Source organism: Toxorhynchites rutilus, chromosome 2, assembly GCF_029784135.1.
Source record: "Toxorhynchites rutilus septentrionalis strain SRP chromosome 2, ASM2978413v1, whole genome shotgun sequence".
NCBI classification, from domain to species: domain Eukaryota; kingdom Metazoa; phylum Arthropoda; class Insecta; order Diptera; family Culicidae; genus Toxorhynchites; species Toxorhynchites rutilus.
The window spans coordinates 226651697-226672561 of record NC_073745.1 but is presented as its reverse complement, the minus strand read 5'-3'; the positions used below and the strand labels follow the sequence as shown (position 1 = coordinate 226672561).

At 40.6% G+C, this 20865-nt stretch overlaps 1 protein-coding gene across 1 annotated transcript; it reads left to right on the top strand.

Annotated features, from left to right (window-relative positions):
• The first annotated feature begins 5185 nt into the window (after positions 1–5185).
• Positions 5186–19276, top strand: LOC129768490 (membrane-associated protein Hem). The gene is made up of 3 exons (XM_055770178.1): positions 5186–5315; positions 5883–7262; positions 16930–19276. Exons 2-3 carry the CDS (start codon positions 5910–5912, stop codon positions 18946–18948), a joined length of 3372 nt encoding a protein of 1123 aa, XP_055626153.1. The 5' UTR covers positions 5186–5315; positions 5883–5909; the 3' UTR covers positions 18949–19276.
• Positions 19277–20865: the final 1589 nt, after the last annotated feature.

The following is a 20865-nucleotide window of genomic DNA, read 5'->3' as shown; positions in this document are numbered from 1 at the left end:
CAAACCGTGCAAACCACGTCTGAACCGTTCGCTCAGTTCGCAGTTCGCAGCAGCATGGTCACCATAAACTTCGTCCAAAATGCGATGACTTTCCGCAGCTTTTTTCTTCATATTGAAGGAATGAAGTAACACTCTCCGCAAAAACACACTCGTTGGTACGAAATTCTACATATTCGAAGTGGCTAAAAACTATGTTGTTTACGCTTCAACTTTTTGACATATACTGAAAAAGATGCGCAATGACAGTAGCTTTCCAACGGATGTCTGAAAATTTGATTCACTGGAATAATAATTAAGTTACGCCATCTGTTGTAAAACCGAAGAAACTTACCGGTACACTAAACTGACCAAACGTGCCGCGTTACGCGGGACAGTCCCGCATTTCAACGAAATGTCCCGCGTAGGATTACGTCCCGCGAAACGTCGCGCATTTGGCAAAAGGAACGAAAATGTCCCGCGATATCAATATATTTCAATATTACAATTTGATCATGTTGATTTTCTTAAATGGATGATAAAACTTTTATTTGTCAGACTGTTCAAGAGCGCTTCCAATGCATTCAACGAATCATACGTTGAGCTGGGAGGTATGGATTATTCTTTGAAAAGGGTGTATTTCGGAAGTTGCTTACTTTGAAAGCGTTACAATACGTTAGAGACTGAGCTTGAGCTTGGGTAGACAGTACACTTCGTAGTTGCTCTACGTGATTGACCTGAACCAGCGAAATTGCACAAAGAACACGGCGAAAGACGCTTGGAAGTGGCAAATCATTCTCATTGTACAAGATTCGGTGAACCGAGCTTTAAATAGTCAATAACGACGCCGGCCACATTCTTACAGTCTCCAGGGAAAGGGAAGCAATGTTGGTATGATATTCGCCGCCCGAAGGCCAGAAGGGTCGCCTTCGTAGCGTAGTACCATAGCGATTATTAAGGAAGGGATAGTTGTTAGTGGGGGGAGATAAGAATCGGGATTTACTGTGATTAGGAGTTTATTATTTTCTTTTTTGTATAATAACCATGGATAACAGCTATTACAACCATCCTACTTAGGGACTTTGGACTCTCTGCTCTGGTTCTCAATAGCTTCAAGTTTTTTTTCGAACATGCTATTATAGAGATCCGTCATTCGCAGGCGGAGTTGAAAGCGGTACAATAAATGTATTTGTTATTTTTGATTAGAAAATATTTTACATTTTCTAGAGTAACTAGGAGACCCGGCAAACTTCGTCCCACCCAAAATTTATTTTTCGTTATCACGTCCACGTTTTCTTATTAAGCGCACGTTCATGGGTACAATCGCAGAACTGTTCATTGATTGATCTTTTAATCTACCCTTTAAAATTACCTTTTACTATAAAATTCCTAGTACTTCTACCAAAACTCGTCATTATAATATCAATTCTCGTTCAAGATTTTTCAACCAATTGCAAATAATATGTTTCTCCATAACATGCTTCATTTGCTTGATTTAGTTCTCGAGTTATGCAAACACACCTCCCCCCCTCCCTCTGAAACCTTCATGCACAATTTTAGTTCCATTTGCTTGATTGATTCTCGAGTAATGCAGCCCCCCCCCCCCCACCTTAGGCAGAAGGAGGAGTGTCAAACCACCATAGAAACATTTATTGCCTCCTAAAACCTCCATATACCATATTTGGTTCCTTTTGCTTAATTAGTTTTTGAGTAATGCAGAAATTTGTGATTCATTTGTATCGCAGCCTCCCACTTAGATAGAAGGGAAGGGGTATCTAACCACCGTAGAAACATTTATTGCACCCTAAAACCTCCACATGCCAAATTTGGTTTCGTTCGCTTGATTAATTCCCGAGTTTCATTTGTGTGGCAGTCTCTCTTTAAAAAGGGGGGAGGAGTATCGAACCACCATACAAACGTTTATCGATCCCTAAAACCTCTATATGCCAAGTTTGATTCCACATGCTTGATTAATTCTCTAGTTATTCAGACCCCCTCCCCCTTCCCTGTAGAGAGGGGGAGGAGTGTCAAACCACCTTAGAAACGTTTCTTGCCTCCTAAAACCTCCTCATGCTAAATTTAATTTCGTTTGCTTGATTAATTCCGGAGTAATGCAGAAATTTGTGTTTCATCTGTATGGCATAAAGTGTATAAAGAGGGGGGAAGAGTGTTAAATCACCATAGAAACATTTATTGCACCCTAAAACCTCCAAATGCCAAATTTGATTTCGTTTGCTTGATTTATTCCCGAGTAATGCAGAAATTTGCATTTCAACATATTGGAACAAAGTGTCCGAAATATGATTCAGGACGGTACTAACCCCGACTTGTAATCTATTGACGAGCTGTTATATATAGGGGAGAGTGGGGGAAGACGGCCACCCAAGATGGCTACTCTATTGATTATTGAAACAATCAACTGTTGGACAATTATAAAACATTATTTTAGTGTTCTTTTAGTGGAGGGTGGTAGAGGGGGACGGTAAAATTGTGATTATCGACAAAAATGGGATCAAGCAAAACGAAAAAAACGCCTCTCTGGTTTCGACATATGTTATGTGAAAAATCCTCAGCTTTCCAGAAAAAAATATAAAAAATATAGCGCCTTTGGTCCCGAGACTATGAAAACAATAAATAAAACGAATACAAACAATAATAACAAAAGCAGAATTTCTCCAGGTATAGTGTTTAAAACAAAAGTGATTGGCTTTAATTTGATATGTAGATCATCTGAATCGGTTTAGTAGTTCAAAAGTTATGATTTTTTTATAAAAGTCATTTTTAGAAAAAAGAGGAAAAAGTTGATTTTTCGGACAACTCTAAAATGGAAATGGTCACCTTAATGAAAAAATAAAAAAAATCAGGTCAAATGTTTTGCGATAAAGAACAAAACTACCAATTTTCACATAAATCTGAGAACCGCTATATCGGTTTGGCATGGAATGGCTGTATATTTTTACGTTTGTATGTTTGTAACATGTTTGTCTGTAACGCTGTACAACATTCATAGATCAGTCATTATAAAACTGCGTATTTCATGATCTAAAAAACCCAAGATGGCGGCCGTTACAAAATGGTGGATTACATATTTTCTCAAAACCTTATCGTTTTTTATACATTTATTTTTCGCTTTTTTTAACATAAAATAAGAATTTAATTATTGATTCATCCGCTTAAAGTCATAGAATACCTTTCTCATAGAAAAGAATCCGAATTCATCCAGGAGGTGATAGAGGATAATATTTGATGAAAAAAATCCTTCTACGCATATTTTCGAATTTCAGCAATGACAGAGTAATAAAACTTTTTTTTTTGTTTCGGACTCTGTGAGACTACAGACTCTACATTAAAAAGTACGCTACAGAAGACGATTCTGTTGCTTTCATTTGAAAGATGAGGAAATAAAGAATAGCATATAGTTGTGAAACATCTATATTAGTAGATTTAAAAAACATTTTAGAAGTAAAAAACTTCAAAGTTAGTAATTTTCAATGTGTTATTATTAATTTTATCATAAAAATTAATATTGAACATGATTCTTCTTCTTCTTTTTCAATGGCACTAACGTTCCTAGAGGAACTTCGCCGTCTCAACGTAGTATTACTTGCGTCATTTTTATTAGTACTTAGTTGAGATTTCTATGCCAAATAACACGCCTTGAATGCATTCTGAGTGGCAAATTCTAGAATACGCGTGATCACAGTGCAAGTTGGAGGAAATTATTGAACATGATTGTTTCTATCAATTAAATTGAAGCTTCCTAATCGCTCTACATTTTTTTACTTTGACACCCAACTTCAATCTATCTTAATTTCGCTGCAATATCGATATGAACAAATTCCTGGTGAAAATTCAAGCAAAATCTTGAAACGTTGAAAGGTAACAGTTTTACGTGAAATAAGTCATATTTGAAAAATGAAAAACACATATTTTTCTTTCCAACTTTATATAATCGAGTCCAAAATTGTATATAATCGAATAATCGATCCGGACCTGTATTGGGTGAAAGGGCTATAACAGCGGAAGTCGAATATGGTATTCCGATGCCGTTTTGCAAACGAAGATGGTGGCTTTTGGTTAATTGAGGACGACACTAATAAACCGGAGATAAAGTTGGAAGAGTTAAGTTAGACAAGTATTAAAGCGATACGAAGATAGTATTAGAGCGAAATGGCGGTAGCAGAAAAACACATGCAGAAACGGAAACGAAAACAGGAACAAATACAACGTCAACGCTCAACCCTCAGCACTCAGGGTTCAACGATCAAACGCCCACACAAAAAGCAGAAACAAAGGGTCGGTTTAAGACCACCTTGACTTTTTTCAATTAACGGCATGTTTTGATGACCATAAGCAATCTAAATTGCCTGATTTTGTAATTTTTCGACATCTACAAGAACATTTAAATGATTTTCTATACAGGTCAAAAATCTATCATTCCCTTTTTTAAGCATTAAAAACACAAAACGGCGTCAGAACACTAGAATGAAGGGAGCTGGAAAAAGGTCACCATACTATCAAATTGTCAGCGTTGTGACACCTTTCATTTGGCACTACTAAATATTCGGTAGTTTGCGCCATTCCAGAAATCCAAGGGATGGTCGGTTCAAAGCCACCGGTCGGATTGGGGCAACTTTCCCCTACTCATATCCTGTATGCAGTATCAATGTTAAAAATTTTGGAGATTATCTACGACTTTTGTCCAATCGCGTGTTGAAACCATTGTAAAGATACAAAAATCTAACTATATTACCATTTTCTGACGACATTTAATGGATAAAATGAATTTAAATAGAAATAGAACAAAAATAATTAAAATTGAATGTCGCTTTCAGGCGCATAAAAATACAATCACTTTTGTGGTTCGGAGCTCAAAAGTAGGTGTCGCATGAATTGATGCAGCTTTGCATTATTTCGTCAATTGCCAAGTGTACGAAGCAGTAAGAGAAATTCCCGAATGTATGCAATATGTAAACATACACATTCTCTGTTTGCACGGTTCGTACCCCCTGTGAAAGAAAAAATCGGCCTAGTTCCGTCGGTTAGCGTTTTTGCTACAAACTTAAAACATAAAGTAGGTTATTATCACACATAGATGTCACCGATTCTACTAGAAAATTGGTCTACACATAAACAGGGGAAACACCTTCGAGCAGAATCGATAAATTTCTAGAGGGCTACTGTACCACTCACACATGCAAACCGCAAATGACAGTATAAATTATTCTCGTCGTGTAAAAATGTTATCATGGATCAGAGCAAATCGTTCCGAATTTCTTAATTTTTAAAGCGAAATTGTCACACTACCGAATCAAACAAGTGAAATTTTACAGACATAGGTTAGTAGCACCGGATGAGATCGAATGTTCTTCAGGAGCAGTGGTAAATGATCGGATAAATTGTGCAAAATATATCTGAAAAATACGGCTCGCCCCTATTTTTTTTTCACTAGCATAAATTAGTCGTATGAATGAATGAAAATAGTGATGTGTTGAAATCACTGCAAACAAGTGCAAATTGGTAGTGACTGTTCCCCTGCAGTGATTTGCTTCAATTATGTTAACAATTTGTTTTCTAAATTTCAATGCATTGCGTTAATCCACGGAAGGGTGAAAAACTATCAATGTAATCTAATGGGAGTAATCCCATTTCGCGGTATTTCGAATGAGACGACCAAAGCAGAGCCAACGTAATTACATACATTGCGTGCTCGTAGCTGTCCATAGAGAATCCGTCAGCAATGCAGTCTTCCAGCCGTTAAGCTATTCGTTTAACACTCTGTTTATTTCAACAGTGATCCGGTTATATGAGATCAAAAGATACAATTATCATAATTTGCCAAAGGATTGTGTGATTATATTTACTCCTCTATTCACACGGGTTTGTTTTTATTCTCTTATTTACAGCGCACCGGAAGTGCAATTGATGCTTCGATGATGGCTCGCCAACTTAATCCAAACCAGCAGAAAATTTCTGAGAAACTAATAATTCTCAGTGACAGAGGCGTTGGCATTTTGACGCGGATCTACAACATAAAGAAAGCATGTGGAGACACCAAATCAAAGCCCGGTTTCTTGTCGGAAAAATCGCTCGAATCTTCAATCAAGTTCATCGTGAAAAGATTTCCCAATATCGACATCAAAGGACTGACTGCCATTACCAACATCAAAACGGAGATAATCAAATCTCTTTCGCTTTACTACTATACATTTGTCGATTTGCTGGATTTCAAAGACAATGTTTGTGAGATTTTGACCACGATGGATGCGCTGCAAATACATTTGGATGTGACACTGAACTTTGAGCTCACCAAGAACTATTTGGATTTGGTGACAACCTACGTTTCGCTAATGATACTACTGTCCCGAGTGGAAGACCGAAAGGCTGTGTTGGGTCTGTTCAATGCTGCTTATGAAATGCAACACCAGCAAAGCGATCAAAGTTTCCCCCGCTTGGGACAGATGATAATCGATTACGATGTTCCCGTCAAGAAGCTTGCCGATGAATTTATCCCTCATCAACGTCTGCTTTCAAGCGCGATTACATCCCTCACCAAAATTTACCCGATGAGAAATTTGAGCGCGGAAAAGTGGCGTGAACTGCAGCTGCTTAGTCTTGTTGGCACTCCAGCCACGCTATTGAAGGCGGCCAAAACCGATACGATGTCATGCGAATATATTTCGCTTGAAACACTGGATCGTTGGGTTATTTTCGGCCTAATGCTGAACCACCAAGCGCTAGGACATCAAGATTTAATTACTAACATGTGGATATCGGCTCTGGACTCGAGTTGGGTTGTAGCGCTATTTCGGGATGAGGTTATCTACATCCATCAGTACATCCAGAACACGTTCGAGGGAATGAAGGGATACAGTAAGCGTATCTCTGAGGTGAAGGAATGCTATAACCAAGCGATCCAAAAGGCTGGTTTGCTTCATCGAGAGAGAAGAAAATTTCTACGTACAGCCCTGAAGGAACTAGCGCTTATTATGACCGATCAGCCAGGATTGTTGGGTCCTAAAGCACTACTTATCTTCATCGGATTATGCTACGCAAGAGATGAGATTTTATGGCTGCTCCGTCACAACGACAATCCGCCGGTCGTAAAAAGCAAGGGAAAATCCACCGAGGATTTGGTCGATCGACAACTTCCGGAATTGCTGTTTCACATGGAAGAATTGCGAGCTCTCGTTCGAAAGTACAGTCAAGTGATGCAGCGCTATTATGTACAGTACTTGTCCGGATATGATGCGATTGATTTGAACTTTAAGATGCAACAATTACAGGTATTTAATTACAGTGGCATTCCTATTATCCGCGGCGCGTGTTCCGTAGTAAATCTAGAGGCTTTCCAATATTTGTCAGTGTGCACCCGTGGCCGAGTGGTTAGCGTCTCACATTATCATGCCGGCTGTTCGGGTTCGATCCCGTTCTGGCCGGGGGATTTTTCGTCAGAGAAATTTCCTTCGACATGCACTGTGGTCACGCGTATTCTAGAGCTTACCCCTCGGAATACATTCAAGGCGTGTTATTCGGCTTAAGAAATCTCAACTAAGTATTAATAAATGACGCTAGTTAATGCGTTGAGACGGCAAAAGTTTCACAGGGAACGTTAACGCCATTCAGGAATATTTGTCAGTGGGCTCATTTCCTTTGGTTTTGGCTCTGGCTTTCAGATTAAATGACCACCGGTGCACATGACCTTACAGATAGAAAGTTTAATTAGTTCAGTGTTGATAAAACCTAGTTTTCATGCTGAAATGGCGTGATGTACTTATATACCGCTCAACTAACACAATCTTTATTATTGGTATACCTCAAATAAATCTGCTTGCGCGTATATAATGTTCTTAAACGTGCTACTTGCTTGTAATTTACCGATAATAATCCGATAAACATACGGATGAGCGTTGCTGCATTTATACTACCTATAATGACGAAAACCTTTGTTCACCTTTTGGTCCTAATTTCAACCAACAAAACTTATTTTTTTGATAATTCCGTTAATCAATGTTTCTAGTTCCAATAATCAAATAGTTATATCAATGCTTATGTACTTACTTATTCAACAAAAGGCCCTAGTGGCCAGTGCTGTACACGAAAATCGTTTCCATTCACCTAGATTCATAACTGTTTGTTGCCAGTCATGCAGTTTGCGTAGGATCCGCAAGTCGGCTTCCACTTGGTCGTACCATCTTGCCGCTGCGCATCTTCTCTGCTCGTTCCTATTGGGTCGTTGTCGAAGACCATTTTCACTGGGCTGTCGTCCGACATGCTTGCAACGTTCCCAGCCCAATGCAGCTAGCCAATTTTCGCGGTATAAACGATGAGAGGTTCTCTAGCAACTGGTGCAACTCATAGTTTGTTCGCCTTCTCCACATTCCGTCATCCATGTGCACTCCAGGTGGTGGGCAACGCCTTCCGCCTAAGGACGCGCTGATTCTCCGCGAGAATAACCAACGTCTCGTGGCCGTAGACTTTGTGATGCGGCGAATTTTACTCGACCGTAGTTTGGTTCGGTTCTTGTTTTTGAAAGGACTTTAACTCAAAGGTCATTCGTCCCTGACTCGACCGTACTGTCTTCCGGAGTCTCGACTGACTTTCGGAAAATTGTACAACTCGTGTCTATCCCCGCTCTTCTCATCACATCTTTTAAAGTGATATTAAACAGCATACAGGATAGCTTATCACCTTACTTTACCCCTCTCCGAGATCCGGAGGGACTCGAGAGGATCCCCGATACTCGAACCGGAAATCCGTGGTCGTACATAATTTGCCATAGCTTATCCCGATCGATTTTTTTTATTTACTTTACTTCGTCTTAGACATATCGCACAGACTGACAAATCTTATAAACTACCTAATATTCTTAATTCTACGTTTGAAAACACATTTGGACATATTAAAATCGAAGTGACATCCAACTTCGTTGAATGCACGGAAGCAGCTGGTCAAGGACAATTCTGCCCGTACGAGGTTCTATGTAGCCGTATCGCCAATAGTTGTCTTCCGCGGAGCTGTCTGGTGGGACCATAGAAACGTATTTCGTTTATTAGCTGCGCACAGTCGATGTTTCCGGACAACAAATCGAAGACAAACAAACGTTGAATTTTCGTCCTCCTTGTCGACAGAGTTTCCAAGTCGACGAACATACAGCGAGTCTCGTAATCAGGAAGATGAGTGGGATCGTTCCATGGCAGTTGCCTTAAGGCGTAGCGGATAAAACAGCGTTGCACTTTTTTAATCCTGACGATAATCGTTGTATGGTAGGGAGCCCACATGCATGCTGCGTATTCAGAGACACTTCGTACCATTGAGCTGTACAAAGACTTCAGCGTGTACGGGTCCCGGAAGGACTGCGAGTTCCGCCGGATAAACCCTAAGACAGCGTATCCTTTTCCGATGACGGTGTTTTTTTTTTATAAATTCGTTTATTTTTACAGGCTCAGTTACATAAGTTTAAAGGAGCCGAAATCTTAAATATATTTTTAAAACTATATATATGAACAATTTTCTTAAATCTATGGTTAGTAATGTGGGAAACCGATTACTCGTGGTGGACTCGAGATTAAAAGGGTGACATTTTCTCAGGAAAAGGATGGGGTATAAGGAAATTATTACAATGTTGATAATCACACACACTCAATTCTTAAATCTATTCGTACATCAGTTGTGAATTTACATTTCATTCTTCTGTTTATAGCAAGCGGACCAATTACTCACAAAGGAAGAAATGGAGGGTATAAGGATATAAGGATAATCACACACGAACATCGATAGATTTAAGGAAAACATATATTTGGGACATGTAATCAAAGTCTAACCGAGCCAACACATCTCTCACCGGCACATTGGGCTGCCTTCCTCTAGCCCGAAGGGAGTTCTCTAAATTCGATCTGGCAACAAGATACACCTCACACGACCAAACAACGTGTTCGATGTCGTGGTAACCTCGGCCACAAACGCAGATATTGCTGCCGGCCAGATTGAAACGAAAGAGTAGCGCGTCTAACGAACAGTGATTGGACATGAGTCGGGAGAAGGTGCGAATAAAGTCCCGACTCAAGTCCAGACTTTTGAACCATGGTTTGAGGCTAACCTTAGGGATAATCGAGTGAAGCCACCGGCCCAATTCATCTTCGTTCCATTTGCGTTGCCAGTTAGCGATGGTATTTTTACGGACTAAAGAGTAAACTTCATTGAAGGCGATTTGACGCTGATAAATATCGCCTTCAATCGCACCTACCTTTGCTAATGAGTCAGCCCTCTCATTACCCGGAATTGAGCAATGAGAAGGGACCCACACAAAGGTAATGACATAACAGCGTCTGGATAAAGCACTCAAAATTTTTCGTATTCTCTCAAGGAAGTACGGCGAGTGCTTTTCCGGCCTCACTGAACGGATAGCTTCGACAGAGCTAAGACTATCCGTTACAATGTAATAGTGTTCAACAGGTCGTGAGGCGACGCTGTCCAGCGCCCAATGAATTGCTGCCAATTCAGCAATATACACTGAGCAAGGATTCTGAAGACTGTGTGAGGTGCTAAAAAATTCGTTGAACACTCCAAATCCTGTGGACTCATTTATAGTGGACCCATCAGTAAAGTACATATTATCACAATTGATACCCCTATATTTTTCATCGAAGATCGTTGGAGCGATCCTCGATCGTTGGTAATCTGAATATCCATGGATATCTTGCTTCATGGACAGATCAAAATGCACAGAGGAATTGATGTAGTCAGGGAAACAAACACGGTTGGGAATATACGAAGAAGAATCAACCTGCATGGAGATGAATTCATGATATGAACTCATGAATCCGGAGTGAAAATTTAGCTCGATCAGCCGCTCAAAATTTCCGATCACCAATAGGTTCATGACCTTACACCGGATGAAGAACCGAAGAGATAATAAATTGAAGCGATCTTTTAGTGGGAGTAGGCCTGCCAAAACCTCGAGACTCATGGTATGCGTTGAGGGCATACATCCCAACGCAATACGGAGACAAAGATACTGAATTCGCTCGAGTTTAATTAAGTGTGTTTTGGCAGCTGATTGAAAACAGAAACTGCCATACTCCATCACTGAGAGAATAGTTGTTCTATACAACATTATAAGATCTTCGGGATGAGCTCCCCACCAGGTGCCGGTAATTGTACGGAGAAAATTTATTCTTTGTTGGCATTTTTTACTCAGATACCTAATATGGCCCCCCAAGTACATTTGGAGTCGAACCAGACCCCAAGATACTTGAATGACATAGCATGAGTGATCGGTTTACCCAAAAGTTGAAGCTTTGGTTTTGCTGGTCTATGCTTCCTAGAAAAAACCACCATCTCTGTTTTCTCCGTGGAGAATTCGATCCCTAGCCCAATGGCCCAGGTTGAAAAATTGTTCAAAGTATCTTGTAAGGGTTCTTGTAGGCCGGATTCTGTTGATCCTACGACAGAGACCACTCCACCATCTGCAAGTTGTCTTAGGCTGCAATTTTGTGTAAGGCAATTGTCGATGTCGCTTACATAGAAGTTGTACAAAAGGGGGCTTAAACATGAGCCCTGGGGGAGGCCCATGTAAGAGACCCGACTTACTGCCGAATCTCCGTGAGAAAAGTTCAAATGCTTCTCACAAAGCAAGTTATATAACATATTATTAAATAGAGGCGGCAGACCCCGAGAGTGTAATTTGTCTGTCAAAACCTCTATTGAAACAGAATCAAAATAATAAAAAAGAATAAAGGGGGCCTTATGTCCAAGAATACTGAAGCCATTTGTTTTTTTCCGGCGTAAGCCATTTGAATTTCTGAAGAAAGCAACGCAAGACAATCATTCGTCCCCTTGCCCCTGCGGAACCCATATTGTGTATCTGAGAGTAGGCCATTCGTTTCAACCCATCGATCAAGGCGAAACAAGATCATTTTCTCCAACAATTTCCGTATACAAGACAGCATTGCTATTGGGCGGTACGAATTGAAGTCGGACGCGGGTTTTTGAATAGCTATAACTCGTACTTGTCTCCAATCACCTGGAACAATATTATTCTCCAGAAACCGATTGAATAAATTCAACAAGCGATGTTTCGCCACATCAGGGAGGTTTTTCAGCAAGTTGAACTTAATTCTATCCGATCCCGGAGCAGAATTGTTACATGAAAGCAGAGCAAGAGAGAATTCTACCATCGAAAACTCGGAATCAAGATCGCACCTATCTTGTGGTATATCTCGAACAATTTTTTGCACAGGAGCGGAATCAGGACAAACCTTCCGTGCAAAATTAAAAATCCATCGATGTGAATATTCCTCGCTTTCATTGGATGAAGAGCGATTTCTCATGTTTCGAGCCACTTTCCATAATTTTTTCATTGACGTTTCTCGTGACAAACCTCCCACGAAATTTCGCCAATAAGCACGTTTTTTCCCTTTGATCAAGTTTTTAAATTGATTTTCAAGGTCCAAATACGATTGAAAATTTTCAATGGTTCCACGTTTCCGAAAAGCTTTGAATGCGTTCGATTTATCCTGATAAAGCTTGGAACATTGGCTATCCCACCATGGATTGGGAGGCCTTCGACGAATAGTGGAGCCTGGGATGGGTTTCGTTTGAGCGCGAACCGCGCTGTCATAGATCAAACGAGAAAGGAAGTTATACTCCTCCAATGGAGGTAAACCATCTCTGGAATTGATGGCTAGAGCAATCGCGTCCGCATATTTTTTCCAGTCAATGTGTCTTGTGAGGTCATATGCCATGTTTATAGATTCAGAAAAATTCGACCCAATGGTGATGGAAATTTTGATTGGCAAGTGATCACTACCGTTGGGGTCCTGGATTACATTCCACTTGCAATCTAACGATAGTGAATTCGAGCAAAGCGAGAGGTCAAGAGCAAATGACGGTGTTGATGTGTTCAGAAACTTCAGTTTGGTGTCGAAAATAACGTCGAGATCTCCAATGGAGTTAACGCGATCGATAACGGCAGAGCAAATAACGTAGTCATGAGATACAAACGATTGACGCCTCGTAAAGCTTATTGTCTTGCACTTGCTGATGTTCAGCTCCATGCCATTATCAGCACACCATGGAATCAATTCATTCGCGTCGGCTTGTAAAGCACAGCAGTCCAGAATGGAAGTGATTTCTCTAAATATTTTTAAGTCATCAGCGTACAAAAACTTACCAGATTTCAGCCGGCTGGCGAGATCATTGACGAAGACAATGAAAAACAAAGGCCCAAGAACGCTGCCTTGTGGGACGCCGGATGTAATACAGTATGTACGGGAACGAGCACTTTCAACTTTCACGAAAGCTCGGTTAGGTACGATCTGAGCCACCCAGTTATCCATTCAGTGAGGAACTTTATCAAGCATCTACCTAACTGCAACTTTCTACGGTTTCTGACAAAACGCTCATACAGCTCATCAGATTAGAAACGGTTGACCTTTTTTTCACGAAACCGTGTTGGGCATCAGTTATGAGTAGACGAACAGCATTGAATAGACACACGATACCACTCCCAAATCTTGACGATTACACAGTGCAGTGCTCTAACTAGTGCTTCACAACCGCATTTTAGTAGCTCGCTCGATGAATTGTCGATACCAGCGGCTTTATTGTTTTTCAATCGTCCAATATCTTCCATTACTTCTTGGAGATCAGGGATCGGAACATCGACTACACGTGCTCCTAGATCTATCGTCGTACCATTCCGTTTAGATGTTCGTCATAATGTTGCTTCCACCTTTCAACCATCTCGAACTCGTTAGTGAGAAAATAACCTTCCACATCTCGACACATATCGGCTTGTGGCACATAGCTTTTGCGCATGCGGTTATGCTTCCGTGCGTCGTTTACTTGGTACAGGTGTTTAATCGCTTCGATCTCTGTCTTCCTGCTGGCGCTTTTTCGTGCGGAAGATCGATTTTGCTTGTTCCTCGCCTGTCTGTATCGTTCCACGTTAGCTCTCGTACGATACTGCAGCATTTTCGCTCTAACTGCATTCTTCTCCTCAACAAATTGCTCGCATTCGCTGTCAAACCAGTCATTCCTCCGGTTCGGGGCCGTCGTACCTAGCGCCGCCATAGCAGTACACCCTATGGCTGTACGAATATTCCTCCAGCCATCTTCAAGAGTAGTTGCGCCTAGCTGCTCTTCCGTTGGTATCGCTGCCTCCATCTGCTACGAGTATTCTATGGCAACAGCGGTGTCCCGTAGTTACTCAGTGTTGGGTCGCATTGCGATACGTATGAACATTGATGATGTCGGAGAAAAATATTCCGTCGATTAGTACGTAGTCGATTTGATCTTCTGTGTTGGTCAGATGATCTTCAAGTAGCTTTATAGATATCCTTGCGGGGGAAAGAAGTACTATCTCGGACTATCAAACTCCGAGAGGCTGTCAATTTTATACATCGTTGGCCATTATCATTTGATACGGCATACAGGCTATTCGGCCCCAGTCGCCGGTCTATACATTATCTCTCGCCCTACTTGCGCATTCATGTCTCCAATGACAATTTTCATGTCCCTCTGTGGGCAGCTGTCGAACACTTGCCCGAGTGCGCGTAGAACGATCCTTTTTGACGTAGGACTACGTCTTTCATTTCTATACCGGGGTGTAAAATCAAAGTTTCGAAAACGAAAGCGTTACGCCGGAGACCGAGATTTTGAGCGTTAATAGCTTCTAAACAACTGAACGAAATGGTATGATAAACACTTCATTCGAAAGATAAAATGTCTACGCATTATATACTTGTTACTAATTTGTTGTTTTGATCCAAAAACTTGTTTCAATAGCCTTAAAATTGCTTTCAAAACAGGCCATTGAAATCACCAATCGGTATATAAGCGAGCGCCGCTCGGAAATCCACTCAGTTATAATTGAACAGCGATTGGAGCATGTTGTCGCTGTTGTGGTGAAGATAATTTCGTTTATCATGGAAGCGCTGATGAACGGTGTCACCAAGAGCCTGTTTGTGCATCTTAGGCCAGAAGAGATTCCATCAGGAGGAGAGTGATGTCACTTAAAAGGCGACCAAGAGAGTATCAGCTTCGAAAAACGGTTCCGCTTGAGGCATCGGAGCAGCCGCCACACACACACATACACGCGCGGAATTCTTTTCATTTGGTTGCTATCTAGCATCGAGAAGATTCCAGAAAGATGTCATCGTTGCTGAAAAATAATCTAGTTCCCTTTAGAATTGAAAAATACATTCAAGCGAAAGAGTTTATTTTGATGTTTTCTGTCCATATAACTCTGCTGTGATCGAATACATTTGGTTTTGTGATTTTTCAATCAAGTGCTATTAACATCTGGTTATCGAGTTAGCATCAACCACTGATTGGCGTCGAGTATCGAGTAGAATCTGCATAGATCTTATCGTTGCTGAAAAATAATCTGCCAGTTCCCCTTGAAATTGAAAAATACATTCAAGCGAAATAGTTTATTTTAATATTTTCTATCCATAAAACACTGCGACCAAATACATTTGGTTTGGTGATTTTTCAATCAAGTGCAATTAATTAGCAGGAAAGCTTCTGAAGATTATTCTTCCCCATCAGTAGGATATTTTCGTATCCGAAAATCATATAATTTTCAATCGATTATTGCTCAACCGCTGAAAGTTTCAAACTCAGAGAGTTCATTCGCATCTAGTTTGGCTTCCAAATTGCCATCGTAAACCATACCTTCTCTCGATTCAATCACGGACAAAAAGCATACATAAGCGATATTCTGGTGGTGAAACTCATTTATTTTTCGCGAGGACATCAACTGGACAATATCGTCGCTGGACGAGCTAGACGGCGAGGGAACGAGTGATTCATTAACTGACCTGACTTGAAACGCATTCAGTATGTTTCGAACTGTGAGGGAGCGCAGAAAAGCCGATCCATCGGGAGAAGAGAAGGCAACCAAGAGAGTATCAGTATCGAAAATTGGTTCCGTTTGATGCATCGAACCAGCCGCCACACACACACATGTTACATAAAGCTTGTTATGACTTTATTTATATCAATTGTTTCTTATCGGATCCGCACATGGGCTCACCAATCAAACCATCCGGCAATCACTCATTTCAGGTCCACATAACCCCAAACCGGTTCTTTTCAGGACCACTTCACAACTTTGAAAGAGTTTAATTGAAGTTTTCTGAATATATATGATCATTTCATACAAATAACTCATCCGCTCACAGATTTACAAGAAGAATTTTCACCAAACTTGCAATTTATTCTTTCATCCATTCATTGAGATGCAACTTCAAACAAATGATCACTAAATCAACGGAAGTCCTACGTCACCCTTGCGGTTATACCACAGATATAACCCACTTCCTGTTTTCGTCGTCGGGTTTCCCTTCGTGTGGCAATGCACGTTAATGATACTGTAGTTGAAGAAACGGTCCTTGATACTCAGTTTACTTATCTTTGCTTATCCTTGGGTCAATCGGCAGTCAGCCGACTACGCGCTGGCGCATCCTACCCAGCACAATGAAAAGTTGTGAGAAAATAATAAATCAGAGCAGTGTATCGTTCAGTTTTTATAATTTTTCCGGAGATTTTCAATCGTTTATATTATATTTTGTAAATTGGTGACAATTGTAAACAATGTTGTTGGTCACTTTTCTAAGGTAAACAAGAAATATGGCGAATGACAGGGCGACGAACGATATTGGCAGAAATTTATATAGTAAAGCGTAACCAATAGTGCTTGGTTGTTAATTTGTCGAATAGTTATAGTTTTGCATGTATACACAAATAGAGAATTTCAAATGGGCGGAATCATGCACTGGTTGGGAGGGAGTTTCACGGTATCTTTTTTCGTGTTTACATCTCATCTTAGTCCTCTATTGCATTTTTAGTTATTCACGGTGACCTTGCCAGACCATTTCGCGGATAATCGGGGTTCTACTATAATTGCAATCAATTTCTGAACGTTACTAATTTATTTTTTTGTAGGTTTGCCCGGAAGATGAAAGCATCATTCTTTCCTCGCTGTACAATACCGCGGCTTCGCTCTCCGTAAAGCAAGTAGAGGATAATGAGCCGTTCGATTTTCGTGCGTTCCGGCTCGATTGGTTCCGCCTGCAGACTTTCATGAGCGCCAAATCCGCTATACGCATAGCTGATTTTCCAGATTTAGCCCGATTACTTGATTCGATGGTATTTCACACTAAAATGGTGGATAATTTGGACGAGATACTAGTTGAGACTTCGGACCTGTCGATATTCTGCTTCTACAACAAAATGTTCGAAGATCAATTTCATATGTGTTTAGAATTTCCGGCTCAAAATCGATACATTATTGCATTCCCGCTCATATGTAGCCATTTTCAAAATTGCACCCACGAGATGTGTCCCGAGGAGCGGCATCACATAAGAGAACGTTCGTTGTCGGTGGTGAACATGTTTTTGGACGAGATGGCAAAGGAAGCAAAGAATATCATCACAACAATTTGCGACGAACAGTGTCTGATGGCTGACGCATTGCTTCCCAAATACTGTGCCAAAATCCTATCGGCAGCGGCCAGCCGGAAAAAGAAGGACAAAAACAAAAAACACATGGACGATATCAGAAGGCCTGGTGACGAAAGTTATCGAAAAACAAGGGAAGAACTAACAACGATGGATAAACTGCACATGGCACTAACGGAACTTTGCTTTGCAATTAACTACTGCCCGACTGTGAATGTTTGGGAATACGCATTCGCACCTCGAGAGTATCTCTGTCAACATCTTGAAACACGGTTCTCACGAGCGCTCGTTGGAATGGTTATGTACAATCCTGACACTATGGAAATCGCGAAACCCTCCGAGTTGTTGGCCTCGGTCAGGGCCTACATGAATGTATTGCAAACGGTTGAGAATTATGTGCACATTGATATTACGAGAGTGTTCAACAATTGTCTGCTTCAACAAACCCAAGCCCAAGATACCCATGGAGAGAAAACCATCGCAGCGCATTATAACACATGGTACTCAGATGTATTACTGCGGAAAGTTAGTGGAGGGAACATTGTGTTCTCGTTGAATCAAAAGGCCTTTGTGAGCATAACACCAGAAGGATGCATTCCATTCAATCCGGAGGAGTTTTCGGATTTCAACGAACTTCGCGCACTCGCCGAACTTATCGGTCCTTATGGAATCAAACTGCTGAACGAATCTCTAATGTGGCACATCGCAAACCAAGTGCAAGAGCTGAAACGAATGGTCGCATTGAATAAGGAAGTGTTGATTATTTTGCGAAGCAACTTTGACAAACCAGAAATTATGAAAGAGCAATTCAAGAGACTTCAGCAGGTGGACAATGTCCTGCAGCGGATGACCATCATTGGTGTGATATTAAGTTTCCGTCAGCTTGCCCAGGAAGCACTGGTTGATGTGCTCGATCAACGGATTCCTTTCCTTCTGTCGTCGGTGAAAGATTTTCAGGAACACGTTCCAGGTGGGGATCCACTGAAAACTGTTTTCGAAATGGCATCGGCAGCTGGTCTTAAGTGCAAAGTCGATCCCGCACTGTCGAATGCGTTGAAGGCACAAAAGCCTGAACTGGATGAAGGCGAACATCTGATCGTTTGTTTACTGATGGTGTTTGTTGCCGTGTCCATTCCGAAACTAGCTAAAAATGACACCTCTTTCTATCGAGCCTCGCTCGAGGCTCACACTAACAATACGCACTGTATGGCAGTCGCGATAAACAATATTTTTGGTGCAATGTTTACGATCTGCGGGCAGAATGATATTGAAGATAGGATGAAAGAATTTTTGGCTCTGGCCAGCTCCTCACTGTTGAGGCTCGGACAGGAATCCGACAAAGATGTAATCAAAAATCGAGAATCGATTTATCTCCTGCTAGATCAAATCGTCCAAGAATCACCCTTCCTGACAATGGATTTGCTCGAATCATGCTTCCCATATGCGTTAATCAGAAACGCCTACCACGCAGTATATAAGCAGGAACAGATGCTAATGCATTGATAGAACTCAAGCGTCGCATAGTGGCACTAATTTAACCAAATCCGTTTGAACTACGGCTCTATTTACCGTATGCTTGTTCGTGTAGACGAGAATGATAAGTGATCGTCGTCTACCATTATAAGTCAGCATAACCATCAAACATCAAATTTTGAGAAAAAAAAACAAAGGATACATATTTCATGATAATATAAGCTTAAACAAGTAAATAATTTATATGATAAATATTCATTGTAACGAAACGGACGCGAAAGACAGAAGACGCTCCAATTATAAACGGCAATATTCCATAAGGTTCTTGGAATAAAAAATATCTAAGAGCTATTTCGAAGCGGGTGTGTTTTACTTATAGAGAACATGATGAATACTAGAACGTTTTCCCCTACTGTATCAGTCAGAAATGTAGAAAAGAGCAAAATTTTCGATAATTGCGTTCAGTTGATAGTTCCGATGACATCATGAATTCGTTTTTTCTAGAACCTGGTTCTTGGTTGCAACCCAATCTTCGCCAATGCTCAAGCAAAAAAACAAAAGAAAATGACAAAACTTTGAAGAAAAAATCGTCCAATCTAGTACTTCAATCCATTCCAATAATTTATTTGCATTGTTCGAAGAAAGTTATAACATATGTATGTAAAACAATAGTAATTCATTGGAAAATGCGTTTTAAGCATACTTAACAACTAAGATGACGCGATAAAATTTAGGACCAGTTCCTAGTTAAAGAAAATTGGGGTTTTCGATTTTTTTTTTATGCCAAATGTCTTCAAGTTGCATGTACCGTCGAGATCTTTTGTCATCCCGAAAATTTTGTTTTGTCTAAAATCGACGCTCTGGGACTTTGTCGTTTATTTTCGAAATACGAAGCAAAACGTATGGTTTAGGATGCCAATGAAAATCGTTATATCGATTTTTCATACGGGACTCCTTGCGAAATGTTGATTTGCACGATAAAATACCCTATGCAAAATATTTGCTCATTCGGACGTCATTTACTATTGTCGCAGATGTCAAAATTTAGGTTTTCTGAAAATTGAAAAATCACCCAAGGGGGAGTAAAGGAAATAGAGGTTTAAAAAAAAATATTGTTGATGCCAAATGTCTTAGAATTGCATGAAACGTCGAGATTTACTGTTATCTCGAAAAAAAATTTTCTTCAAAAACCGACTTTTCAGCCAAAAAACGACCAAGTGCCAGAAAGTAAATTTTTGACAAAAAAAAATCGAGATAATAATAAGTTCGCAAAACGAAAGTGTACCCCCGAGCAGTGACTCTCTTACATTATTTGTACTCTTGGGAGCTCGAGTGTGCGAAAACCTGTGTCCAGCACTGAAGCGCGCTAATCAGCGCTTTGCCAATCTGCCACTGAAGAATAAACTGAAGAGCGCAATCTCATTCGACATATAATCCACACGCATTAACTAGCGTCATTCATTAATACAGACTTGAGATTCCTTAAGCCAAATAACACGCTTTGAATGTATTCCGAGGGGCAATCTCTAGAATACGCGTGACCACAGTGCAAGTCGAAGGAAAATTCTTTGACGAAAAATCCCCTGGCCAGAACGGGAATCGAACCCGACCACCCGGCATGATAATGTGAGACGCTAACCACTCGGCCACGAGTGCATCATCAAGCTCACCGAAGTTTACTTTCCAAAACCCTTGACTGTTTCGATGGTCGCGTTCAAGCTGGTCTGTGACCACTTTTTATGATCGGATGTTCTGGTATTATTCCGCACCATGATTTCGCATCTAGCTATTTCCAAATATGTTTACAAATTGTGACATCTGTATTTACTGGTTATGTCGAAAAAATACCTGGCCATACTGCCCCAAGCAGGTATGCCCATTCTGCCCTGTTCATTTACGCTCAATAAAAAAGAACTAATCTTTTACATGGAACGGCAAAGCAGCGCA

What these genes read in the sequence shown, in the direction of transcription:
- LOC129768490 (XM_055770178.1), top strand. Translation starts at nt 5,910, where the DNA reads ATGATGGCTCGCCAACTTAATCCAAACCAGCAGAAAATTTCTGAGAAA. An exon ending in TTAAGATGCAACAATTACAG is followed by an intron (nt 7,263 to 16,929) that starts GTATTTAATTAC and finishes ATTTTTTTGTAG; the next exon opens with GTTTGCCCGGAAGATGAAAG.